General features: G+C 36.7%; 1 protein-coding gene across 1 annotated transcript; it reads right to left on the minus strand.

The window, feature by feature from the left end:
- Positions 8950-10349, minus strand: LOC104710641 (trichome differentiation protein GL1). Its single transcript, XM_010427271.2, has 3 exons — positions 10183-10349; positions 9926-10055; positions 8950-9407 (listed from the first exon to the last, which is right to left on the minus strand). The coding sequence occupies exons 1-3, from the start codon at positions 10319-10321 to the stop codon at positions 8993-8995; spliced, it is 684 nt and encodes a 227-aa protein (XP_010425573.1). The 5' UTR covers positions 10322-10349; the 3' UTR covers positions 8950-8992.

Raw genomic sequence — 13423 nt, forward strand, 5'->3', positions numbered from 1 at the left:
CCTCTCCTGAGCTAACCGTACTCTATTCAGAAGATCTGCCTGATCAGCCGCCTCCAAGCGCAAAGGCTCTCTTCAGATAACACACAACCTCAATGCACTAATCTCACACACCAGAGACTCCATATCCTGCTCTCGAGCCAAAGCCACTCGTTTTCAACTCAGAGCATCTGCTACAAAGTTAGCCTTACCAAGATGGTAAGCTATCTCCAAATTATAATTTGCCACCAATTCCATCCACCACCTCTACCTCAAATTCAGCTCAGGTTGAGTGAAAATATACTTCAGACTCATATGATCTGTAAGCACCTGTATTTTCTTGCCATAAAGATAAGACCTCCAAATCTTCAGAGCAAAAAGCACAGCAGCGATCTCCATGTCATGAGTAGGATAGTTTTCCTCATGATTTTGTAATTGCCGCAAATCGTAGGCAATAACCTTCCCATGCTGCATCAACACGTACCCTAAGCAAATTCTAGAAGTGATCTAGAGTTAAATCAATAACCCAAAGCACACTCAACCACGATCTAGTGGTGTCGTCGTAGCACTTTGGGGTCGAATCCTCAGAGACCAAACGATACACTATAATATTATATAGACCGAGTATAGCTAAAGCAATGAGAAGATTGTTTTTCAAGTAACCGAATCAAAGACATAAATTAAATAAGAGTTTGCTAAATCAAGAGAAAGTATTGGGTGCAGGGAATCAATCAAGGGTTATGATTACGAAATTGGGTGATGGGTTGGGATAGCTTTAGGAACCGTTCTTGAACTCAAATCTCAAATATAAAACTAACCTACTGTCGCAATTAGTTATCTATGCAGGGAATTAATTAAACTCTAAACCGTCGTTTAACTCTAAACAATCCTAGCAAGCAATAAGTTCAAGTTTGATTTGTTCACAAGGTGCCTTAACTTCAACCTTCCGTGGCTAAGGATCACCTTGCTCACCTATGTTCTTTCAAGTAATTCAACAACACTTTTGATGCCTAGATGAATTAAACCTAAGATCATAAACTAGGAAGCTAATCTAGTTTAAGCAATAAGAACAACAATATATGAAGAACACAATAGATCAATCCCAAATCTAACAACCTAAATCAATAAATCATAAAACCCCCTTTTGAAACCCCGAAACCCAACAGAGAGACTACTCAAACATGGAAATCAAAGCACAGCAAATCAAGGATGAAGAAATCATAATTAAATTGCAAGAGAAAATAATAGGGTTCACAATTCTTCTCCAAAGGGTTAGAAAGGATAAGAGATCTTCTCCCAAGCTTACAAGTGCTCAAAACGGCGTAGAGTAAAAGTTGTCTAACTCAAAGTCGAGCCTTGTACTTAAATAATAAAATAAAACCCTAAAAAGTCGGTTTAAAACGAAAAAGGAAAAGTTGCGTCGGGGACTGGATTGGTCGCGATCTCGAGAGTGGATCAGCCGATCTGGAACATATATGTGCTCTCACTCCATCTGCCTACTAGCTCGATCAGTCTTCAACCAGTTGGCTCCAGATGCATGTTTTCATCCCCAAAACGCTCAGATTCCTTCCAAAGTCACCTAGGACATGTAAAGACTCACAAAAGACCAAAAGGACTCTAAAAGCACACTTGGACCTAATAAAAGACTCAAAACAAGTGTAAAAACTATAGTTAAAACACTATAAAATGCAGACACATCAAGAAGCATCTGTATAAACCACATAAGGCTCACTCTGCTCTGGTAATGCCAACACTGGTGTATTAGTCAGCATCTCCATAAGGCTTGTGAAACCCTCCTCACACTCTGGTGACTACACAAAATGAACATTTTTCCTTGTCAACCTAGTCATCGGTCATTCTTCGCTCTCAAAACCCCTCACAAATCTCATGTAGTACCCTGCCCAACCAAAAAAACTACTGATTTCTGTGGCATTCTGCAATCTCCGGATCCACATAAACTCCCTCTACAAAAACGATATGACCCAAAAATCCTATCTCCCTTTGCCATAAACTGCACTTACTCAAGTTAGCAAACATCTTCTCCAACACTGCTCTCAAATGCACCGCATGCTCCTCATGACTCTTGGAGTACATCAGAATATCGTCGATGAAGATAATGCTAGACACATCCAGAAACTCCTAGAATACAGTGTTCATCATCCTTATAAATGTTTTTGGTGTGTTAGTCAACCCGAAAGGCATCACCACAAACTCATAATTCCAATACCTAGTCCTGAAAGCCGTCTTCCTCACATATTCCTCGTCTATCAGAATCTGATGATAACCCGACGCCAGATCAATCTTGGAGAACAAAGCAGCAACTCTCAACTGATCCAACAACTCATCGATCCTGGCAAAAGGGTACATTTTCTTCACAATGACCCGGTTCAGACCCCGGTAATCAATACACAAGCGGAAAATCCTGTCTTTCTTCTTAACGAACAACGCAGGCGCTTCCCACGGTGAGACGCGAGGATGAATGAATACTTTGCTCAGTAAATCCTTCAGCTTAGATCTCCGCCTCTTACTCAACCAAGGCATCTGTAGGAGCGAAACTAAGCCATAGAGAACACAAAAATCACACAAACATTTAAGGGAATCAATCACAAAACTCATAGAACATCAAAACAGAGAATATCAAGCTTAGATCAGCCATTGTCATGCATTCACATTTTAGCAAGAAGATTGTGACTCTAGAAGGATGCAACAACACCACAACAAGCTTCCAACATGTTCCTAGCCTCAGATCACCACTTCACAGGAAGGATGTCTCAAGAAAAGGCACAAAACTCTCCCAAAACTCACAAAAACTCACTAGGGAAACTTATCCTTATCTCCTTTCTCTCTAGAAACAACAAAACAGGCTGACCAAAGCCCTAAGTCGACTTCCAACCTTAAATATCATGCTTTAGGATTTTTCCTAAACTAAACCGGTCCAATTCAACGATTAAAAAAACTGACTGAACTAGAAATTGATGGTGTCGATCAAAACCATGAACTGGTTCGCGGATGTTACATCCTTGTAACATCAATCAACCTCCAAAACTGATAAACATGTCCATTAACACCCAACATAAGCAAAAATGTATTGGAAATTTTGGAGAAAACCTCTTGTATCCATTGGGAAATCCTTAGAGAAACATCATGGCTTGATTCAAATGCCCTCAAATCAAGAAATATAAAAAAAGAAAATTGTATTGCTCTGAAATATAAGAATGTTTATTTTAATAGTTCCAATAAATGATTTTCTTTCACTTTTACATTTTTATTCTTCTCATATTTATCCAAAATATTTATTAATTAATTGAAAATTATTATATTAATTTTCCATAATTCAACGGTTTAGTCTCCAATGCTTTTAATGTCTGGTTTGAATTCTTTTTGCGCTTGAATGGGCTGATTTTGAGCATCTGAGTCTGAGATTTGTTTTCTTGGTCCAATTCAGATTGCGGGGAAGTCACAAGCTCATGTTTTCCTCTGAGTTGAATCATTTGATCTTTGAGTGGCATAAACGACATCTGATCTCCAATTACCTGACTTGGATAACACTTGAGAGTGTTTGGATCTCCATTTCCAGATCCAACATCAACACACTTCACAGTAATTTTAAATGGCATCGGACGAGACGTTAAATGCGGAGATGATTTTACAGCAGTCATTTTTTTAAACTTTGGTGGTGGGTTTGCAGCGTTGACACTAACCACAAAAGACATTGACGTATGAGTTATGAAAGGAATGGTGGCTGAAACAATTTATAGAATAATTTATTTACTTTTTAGAAATAATTTTAAAACTTTGTTTTGTTTCAGTCAAAGACTCTTGTTCCAATGTATATTTTCATTAATTTTATTAAACAATAATTAATAATTACTATATTCTAATATTTAATAGCGTTGAACAAATCACGAATTATTCATAATTATCAATGATATCATAAATGTTGGGGTTGATTATAGGGAATCTTATATCAAGACACATTTTTTATAAAACTTTATTCATTTTGACACACTTCATGACCATAACACACTTTTTACTTCTATTTTCTACAGTTCAATTACTTTTTAGACAATTTTGCCCTTAATAACACACATCATAGAATCATATCTCTCATCTCATCCTCCCCACGTTTCAGGTTACTCAATTCTCTCTCTTCCTTTTTTGTTTTTTTTTTTTTCTTTCTAATCTAACTTTTTACATCTCTCTCTCCTTTTTTTTCTAATTCTGTTTATTTTTCTCTCTTTTGATCTTTGTAATCATTTTATTTATTTCTTCTTACATATATTGGCAATTTTTATATATAATGCATTATAATTATATTTTTTTACAGTTTAAAATATATTTTACTATATTTAAGATGAACAATTATACCACACAATTCTATTTATCATTGAATATTTGTTCATTATACTATCATAATATATTGATGAAAATACTATGAATTTGTGACAAATAAATTTAGTCATAATATCGTATTTAAAATATCATAAATTTGTGACAAAAATTTTATGTTTCAAAAATACATCTTAATAAAATTATTTTCTTGTAGTGTCGATCCCAAATGGGCATGCATCCGTCATACTCATTATGAAAGATGAAATTAAAGTTTCAATACAACATCCACTCTTCACCTTTGTTGGTTAAGGCTAAAGTTGATAACCGCCAATCCGCTCTTCTCAAACAAGTTTCATTGCGAATGATCAGTCAAGGGAAAGCGTATTCCTTAATCGTTTACTTAAAAGTATAATGATTAACTGCCAATCCGCTCTTCTCAAACAAGTTTCATCTCTGTTTAAAGTACTGTCTTGTCTATAAACATACATAACCTTCTATTTCTAATTGGATATTATGTTAAGGTAGATTAATTTAAAATAATGATTAACTGAACTTAAATCATTCAATATCTAGATCTTAGACTAATGTCATGTATAAAAGATGTTCTTATAAATTTTAAAATCAGACTTATTTGAGCTTTTTTAAAGGCAGTAAAATCAATTTAATTTTTTGTTTCTCCAAATTATTTAATAGTCACATTTTTAAGAAACATCGAACATAATTTTCAGAAAGAATATTTGCAAATATTTATTCTGTATTGTTTTGGTTGCACAATAAAAGTAAGGAATAATATTTTAAATAATCAATTCTAATTTCATGAAATAGATGGAATGTTTTATTTGTACCACTTTCATTTTACATATGTTTCGTTTCTTTTATTTTTCAAAAGTAATATATTTTTATATTTTGATGCCAAAATTTTATAAAGCATTTGGTGTATTTTTTTTTCATTAGTGAAAAATTTGTAAAGTGAATAAATGAAAGGCATAAATTTTCGTAGGTAGGAATTCATCCGAATTTTGGTTTCCCGGTAAAGATTATTACTACTATACTAGTTTTGAAAACGTGTGGTACAAATATAATTCAATGTTTTATTTTTTGGGTATCAGTGTTTTAATTCAATTATTGCTGCCATATCTTACTTTGTGTGTCCCATCTGATGTTATTTACTACGCACCCAGTGCGGTTAAATAATAAATGGACGTGTCTACCCGTACGGATGTGGCTGTGGCTGTGGCTGTGGCTGTGGTTAAATAACTACGAACGCTGAATATATTAACACAACGTGACAAGGGAATAAGTGAAACAATTAGTATACATAAGTGAAACAATCAATATACACGACGATTCAGAAGATAATGTTGTGTAAATTATTGACCAATTTATATAGTTTTTAAAAAAATTTAAACCTATACACTGAATATATTAACACAACGTGACAAGTTATCACATCTTCATTGTTAGCTGATGTGTGACAGTGCAAATTTATTACAGATAGAGAATAATAGTGTGATAAGATCCATCTATTTTTCTTTCTTTCTTTCTTTTTTGGTTGGGAACACTTTCATTTACTAAAAAGGAATAAAAGAAAAGAGAACTCAACAAATCAACTAACTTTCCTGTTTTTAATTTTATTCTTAGGACAGTTAAGAGCCTAATCACATGCTCTTCGTCATGACTATCAAACTTTTTATTTATTTATTTTTCTATTAAAAATAGTTAATCAAATTGAAAATATGGGTGCCATTTATGATTTGTGAAATTAGTGTTCACTTGTTAGTTTGTGACTTACGGATTAAATATTAATTTGGGACGCAAGTAAATTGCATCGCATGTTCACGTACCCTAACTCCTAGTCCAACTCCTAACACAATACGAACATAAGTTTAGGCTTAGGTTCACGTTCACGTTCATGTACATTTAATACATACCTATTACTCTAGTACATGACTATTTATTATATAGAAAATAACTAATTGCAAATGTAAACTTTGATAATTTTTAAATATTCTCGAAACACTTTAAATGTAAGAGAGGGTTATTGCATTGGTAAATTAGACGTGGCCGGTGAACATGCCATGCAATGAGAAATAAGTGTACGGTACATTTTACGATATTCATCTCTAAAATATATAATTCCCTTTGTTTTATAAGAAGCGTCATCTTCCTATTTTCCACACAAATTAAAAAAAAAAAAACATATAAATTATTCTGTTACATGTTGTAATACACTAAAATTTATTTTATTTCTACCTAATAAGCTAAAAAAAAGTAATATATTTGAGATTTGATTTAAAATATGCATGAAAAATACATATATAGTAAAACCTTTAAATGACAATCATTGTGAAACTTCTTCTTTTCTTTTTTTTTTGTCAAACAAATGCTTTTAATTAAGCAGAAACCTCAAAAAGAGGTGAGTTCTTACAACCAGATTTAACATAAACAAAGCAACATAAAGATAGGAGCTCCATGAGCTTAACAAAGGGATTTTCAACTTGAACAAGTTTTACAATGTTTGAGAAGTCTGTTGGAACCAATGCGGATTCGTCTTGAAAGCAAGGCTTCACGAGATCCTCGACCCAAGAGAGGTCAGAAAAGGCTCTAGCGGATAACGCATTCGAGCTTGTAGAAAAGTGTTCCACAAGGGGAACAGTTGGAGAGCTTCTTGCCCATAGGAGAGGGTTCATGAGCATAGTCACATAATATTTCAAGCTTTTAGAAACAGACCTCATTGTTCTATATGAAGCTACAAACGGGATTTGGAGAGCGTGGGTAACAAACTGTATCAAAGCAGGTGGGTCTTCCCTCACATGAAACTCACTGTCATGGAGGTTAAGGAAATCCACACAAAGCTTGAAATCAGTTTGGCCCTGAAAGTTAACAACATACCCAAGCTTAAGATCTAGTGGTGATAGATGGGAAGTGGGTTCAATGGGAAAAAGCAGCGGGTTTAGAAACAAAGTCGGTTCAGGTTCATACTTATTGCTACCCAATGCAAACATCCGACCAAGGCTGATAAGATGGCCTCGACACAAAAGTCTATCAAACCATTCTAAAGACGCCAGTGCTCTGCTACCGAGAAAATCTTGACTTGACCAAGCAGAAGTAGTGGGTACTAAAGAGAGTGAGCTTGATATAACCTTATCAGCATCGAAACTGGGAAGCTTTAAACTCGGTTCAAGGTCAGGGAAAGGGACAGCGGTTTGATACGTATCATAATACATAATGTTTGAGGCTCCACAAAGCTTCAAACTTAAACTTACGTCCGGTGGCAGGTAGAATGCAATATCCATACGGTTTGGAGGATTGATTACGCTAGTTTTCCCTAAAGACAATGTTCCTATGACCGAATGGGAGACCTTTCTCTCCATTATTAAGCAAACACTTTTCTGAGGGATACTAAGCAGAGCAGTTGAGAAATCAGACCTGGAAATGGTCCACATTGGGGTTAATGGGCCATGAATATAACCGAGGCTCATCCTAGTAAACCCTAGGATTGATGCTGTTTGGTGGTGAGAGCAAGATTCGCCGCCGTTCTGAAGGATTGGAGTGACATGCGGCGATGGAGCATCTTGTTGGACCATCCGCCAGCTGATGAGCTTGCCGTGTGCCATCGACGTTCCCACTGGAAAAGGCACATCTGATGGTCTAAAAGAAACTTTTGCCATCAACGAAATCCAGTAGGAAGGGAAAAAAGGTGGTCGCGATGCTAGTCCAGATCTAGAGCCAAAAGATGTATTGATGAAGTCTTGCTCAGATATATGAGATAAGGAGCAGTTGGACTGATTTGAAGCTTCTGATGTAGGGTTCACGAGCGGGTATGCATCCGAAATCTGGTTCAGATCGGAGCTTGTAGAGTAACAAATAACTCTTCCGTTGGTAGAGTAACTCTTAGAACAGAAAGCTTCTTGGAAATTTTTGTTTGGATTTTTAGGGGGATAGAACTTAGAGGTAAAATAATAGAACAGAGCAAAGCTTCGGTAGATAACAGAAAGATTAAACAGGTTTATCACCCCCCGACGCCGGCGAACATAGATCTCACCGGCGCCGGAAAGCATGGTTGGTAAGAGGATCTCGATTCCTGTGCCTGAGAGCGTTTGTTCTTTTTAGCTTTTTTGCAAAAGTGATTACTACTTTGTGAAAAGGTGTGAAACTTCTTCTTAAATTCAGCTTTTCTTTCAATGAATATATCTGATTGAAATTTAACGAAATAATATTTACAAATTAAGAAAAAGAAAAGTGAACGAGTTTTACTAAAATCGAATTTTGGTGGAAAATCAAGTTTAAAATGACATTTACCATGAAATGAAAGAAGTACTATTTGACTTATTCTTAAATTCAGATTTTCTTTCTTTGAAAGTATTATATTAAAATTTAATGAAATCAGATTTAAAAGTTTTTTAAGAAGTGGATGAGTTAAGTAAAATCAAATTCCCGTGGAAAAAATTGTAGAAGGTATAGTAAAACTCATTTAGTTTTTTTTTTCCTTTCTTTTAATGCGCAAGGTACAATTTATTGCCCCTTTGGAAAATATAAAGAAGTACGTATTAGTATTACGTAAAAAGAAAAGAAAAAAGAAGTACGTATAAGTATTGATATCAATATTCATATGACATCGGTATCCATTAATAGTTGTTATTTTATCTCAGAATTAAGACAATTCAAAACAGTAACAATTAAACTAGAGGCAGTACTCAATATCAGAAGCAAAATTCATCATAACAAGTGAACTCAACTCGAACTCGTCTCCATGATACCATAAAGCGTTATTGCCATAATAGTGACTCGGATCATTAGTACTTGCCACTAAGATACCGGTTTGGTCCGGTTCCGATTTTGATTTATTCTCGTACGAAGCTGATACGATGCCGTCAAAGTCCTTGGCTAAATTCTCGTAGATATTTTCTTGTTGATGATGAAGAGAAGAAGTTGTGGTGGCGGTGATGAACAATGACGGCGGAGAGTTTTCATCATCTCCGGTGGTTTTGACGGCGGATGAGTAATCTCCGACGAGTTTTTTGCTGAGATGAGTGTTCCAGTAATTCTTGACTTGATTATCTGTTCTTCCCGGAACTCTTTTAGCTATTAAAGACCATCTGAATTTGGAGGAGAGTATCTTAAAATAAATTCGCATTATAAACATGAATGATGATATGGTATGGAGCAATATAGATACTATCTCTCTAAACCTGTATATAGCAATATAGAGATATAGTATCTAAATGATATGATTGTGACATCTATCTGAAGATGATTTATAAATGAATGTATATTTTATATACAAACCTAGAGAGAGTTATAAATTATTTTTTTCGAATTGTGGATAACGTTTCTATATATGTAATGAATTTAATCTGAAAAGCGACTATTTTCACCATATACACTTAATAAAAATTATATCTAAAAAAAATTGAATATATTTTACAAAATGTATGGAGAAACACCTTTTAAAATTGAAGTAATCATTCCACCGAAGGCACCAATACATATATGAGAAAGCAATTGTTTTTATTGTTTACATTCAGAAATAAAACATTTAACTAATTTTCACTAAATTGATTTTCAAATTAAAAGACATACATTACATGTATTAATTACATAAAAATGTATGTACCTATTGCCGAGGAGCTTGTGGAGACGAATAATGAGGTCTTCTTCTTGTTCAGTGAAGGTGCCTTTCTTCACATTAGGGCTCAGATAGTTCATCCATCTCAGTCTACAACTTTTCCCACACCTCTTCAGCCCTAACAATTCATTAGAGTAAAACAAAACCCAAAATTAATCAAGTTGAGTGATATAGAAAAAAACTAGCTAGAGACTAAGATTATATTTATATAAATTAAAGAAGACACATTGAGAGAGAGATGGTACCAGTTTTTCTGACGATGCGGTTCCATTGGCCAGTGCCATGAGTAAGAACATAGTCCATAAGGATGTTGTCTTCTTCAACTGTCCATAACCCTTTCTTGTATTCTTGATTCTCTCTTTCTTCTCTTCTCCTTATTCTCATCCTCTCTTTTTTTTTCTGATTACTTTTGTGTCTGTGTGTGTGTGAGAGAGAGTGCGGAAGAGATTGTTTCCGTGTCACGTGCTTATATACACACACTCATCAGTACGTATCTTTGGGTAATTAATCATTACTATTTACATAGCATTATCCTCTGTTACCCTACATTCCCACCGGCTACGTACCTTTTTTTTTTTTTTTTTATTAAAAGCCAAAATTTGGCAGTTGGTGGTTCTATATTATGTTTATTTTACTTTCTGGCAATACAGGTAAGTATAAATTTACCCCCAAAGAAAAAACAAATTTTACTACAAGTGAATCAGATTTTTTGCAAAATGTTATATTGTATGTTAAACAGATTTGCATTTTTATTCACTTCATGTTAACCAGTTTGTTTGTTACGTTGTATACTCTATAACTTCAGGATATATACTAATGTTTTCTTTATATATAAGAACTACAATATGCTAGACTACTATTTACTAATTAAATTCTACTAAAATTATCCTTTTTTTGTTGGAATATTAAATTTGATATTAATGTTTAGTAATATATATATAGATTAGAGTCGGAACAACTTATTTAAAAGTTCCACAGTTCACTATAGAACAACAGGGCCATTGTTGGTACCGCAATCCGTCACTTTAAGTTGTGGGTTTGGGTCTAGAACTAATGGGCAATATAAGCCAAGGTCGCGGCAGAGCCGGTCCATTAATCCCGATCGGGAGAAGTGAAGGGATTTGAAATGGAAGAATGAATCATCTCGGAGCTCGGGGAAGCGGTTAAAGACTCCCATAATTATATTGAATGGAGGACGAGATTTACGGACTGAATTGATATGACATTAATTGTAATTGAGTAGTATAAGAGTAAGAGTGGGGAGATTGTATAGGGGGTCGAAAAACTTTTACTTGGCAATAACACTTTACCTTCACTTCGCAATATCAATTTTTTATTTCGTTATTCAGTTCGGAATTAGAACGGTGGTAAGCACCCCCGCTCAGTAATCACTCCGAGAATCGAAGTTCTCCTTCAATTCTCACATTTGGCGCTAAAAGGAGGGTGTTATCACCTATACTCTCGCTAGTTCCGAATCCACTTCCAGATCCACGCCGTACAAACATTTCCATGGCTCTTGAGTCCTCCAACCCGGTAACTTTGGAGACAATCCAAAAACTCTTGCAGGATTTAGCAGAGAAATCTGACCGACAGCAAGCAGCTTCCGCCTCCTTGTCCGAACGCTTTGACAGTTTGGAAGGAAAAGTCTCTACTCGCTTAGAGACAATCACCAGTTCGGTCGCCGACCTTTCAACTTCTCACCGCGCATATGCCGATCGGGTCTGATATGATCGCAGGACGCGACCTCAGCCAAGAAGACCAAGACACGCCGGACGCGACCGAGACGCCTGACCAAGACGCATCGGACGCGACCAGGGCAACCTCTTCAAACGTGGCCAAGGCTCCAACGATCCTTCCCGGAGCCACCACACGTTCCAAGAGCTCAGCAAAGGCGGCCAAACAGCGGCTCAACCTATTTGTCCGAACCTACGTCCGACACCAGCCACCCAACGAAGACTCCGAGGGCTCAGTCCGCTTAGTCTTCACTCTTACCCAAGAGTGAAGACGGTCAAGTCGTTAAGCGAGGAAGTGTACTCTTTTTCCTCACTCCGGGTTTGTCCCAATGGGTTTACCGGAGGAGGTTTTAACGAGGCATGGAGCTAAACGCAAAACGCCTAAAGGCTAAGTTGCTTCACGCGCAAGGCCAAGGCGGTTATCTCTCTTTCCCTCTTATTTTTGGTTTAATTTTGAACTTGAGAATATTCTCTTTTGATCCTATGTTTGTGAACGTTGGAGAGTGTTTGTGGCTAAGCGTGTTAGTCAAAAGGTGGCGATGTGTTCTCTTTGTAAAGGGGACACGTCAAAAGGACGATGTGCGGATCAAGATGAATCCGCGTGTCCTTAAGCTCCTATCTAGACCTAGCTATTTAAACTCTCTTTAAGCCCTTGTTCCTCCTTAGACTTGTATGAAAATAAAACTTTTCCTCAAGAGAGATTCTTGAAACTTGTCTCACTCTTCTCTTTCTTCAATCCGGGATTGAACCTTGAGAAAACCCTAACAAGACGCGAACCGGGTTCGCCCTTGTTAGCGACCGTATCAAGAGGAGAGCCAAACCTCTTGTGTCGTCAATCGAACCATCCGTATTTTCCCTCATCACGTTTCCATCTGTCCTCTTTCATCTTTCTCGAGTCCCCTCGAACCATCTCAAATCATTCCAGCTATCGTTTCCCTCGAAAACGTCCACCCGCTCGTCCCGCATCCGTACTGTCCGATTGAACCGTTCGTGGCTTCCCGGAGTATCTCTCGAACGGCTCGTTTGAATTCCTTCAAACTCCGTTTCCATCGTCTGATTCTCCCCTAGATCCGAAGCCAAGAACCTCGGCCGTGAACAGCTTCACCGATTGAAAGTTGGCCGAGAGCTCAAGCCGCGTCCATACCGCGATCGTAGACGACCGCGTCCGGCGGTCACATCAGCTTGGTATCAGAGCTTCAAAGCTCCTACAAGGTTGTTTCTTTCCAGAACTCTCTGTTCCTTTTAAAGTTTCAATCTTTAAGTTTAAAGCTTGCATCTTTTAGCTCCATAGGACTCGCTTGTTCTTTTGGTTTAATTTGGTGCATGCTTAGAATTGTTTTTCGTCCGCCAAGGTTGTTAGAATTCGCATTTGTTCTTCGTGTTCCTATCTCTGTTCCTTTGTGTTCTTGTGAGCTTACTTTTAGATCCATAAAGCTAGTTTCGCGATTAGTTTTTGTGTTTTCGGTCTTAGGCATAAAGCAATTCTTGTCGCGTAGCACTTTTACTTTTGCTTTTGCTTTATTTGTTTTAGTCATAGGATTGCATGTGCCATAGCTGTCCTCAATCATTGTTAGAGGAACGAATCTTTGTGTGGTCCTCTTGAGCGTGTGAGACTCACGTGTGGTTTTCTTTTTTCTTTTGCGAGGTTTAAATTCAAACCTATACCGCGGAGCCACGCCACGTCACCAACAACCAGTCCGTACGATGGCCGAAGAAATTCCACCAGCGCCACCAGAGATTGGTGTCACCCTCG

This window comes from Camelina sativa, chromosome 9, assembly GCF_000633955.1.
Source record: "Camelina sativa cultivar DH55 chromosome 9, Cs, whole genome shotgun sequence".
NCBI lineage: Eukaryota > Viridiplantae > Streptophyta > Magnoliopsida > Brassicales > Brassicaceae > Camelina > Camelina sativa.

What these genes read in the sequence shown, in the direction of transcription:
- LOC104710641 (XM_010427271.2), bottom strand. Translation starts at nt 10,321, where the DNA reads ATGAGAATAAGGAGAAGAGAAGAAAGAGAGAATCAAGAATACAAGAAA. An exon ending in CCGCATCGTCAGAAAAACTG is followed by an intron (nt 10,056 to 10,182) that starts GTACCATCTCTC and finishes ATGAATTGTTAG; the next exon opens with GGCTGAAGAGGTGTGGGAAA. An exon ending in CACAAGCTCCTCGGCAATAG is followed by an intron (nt 9,408 to 9,925) that starts GTACATACATTT and finishes CTCCAAATTCAG; the next exon opens with ATGGTCTTTAATAGCTAAAA.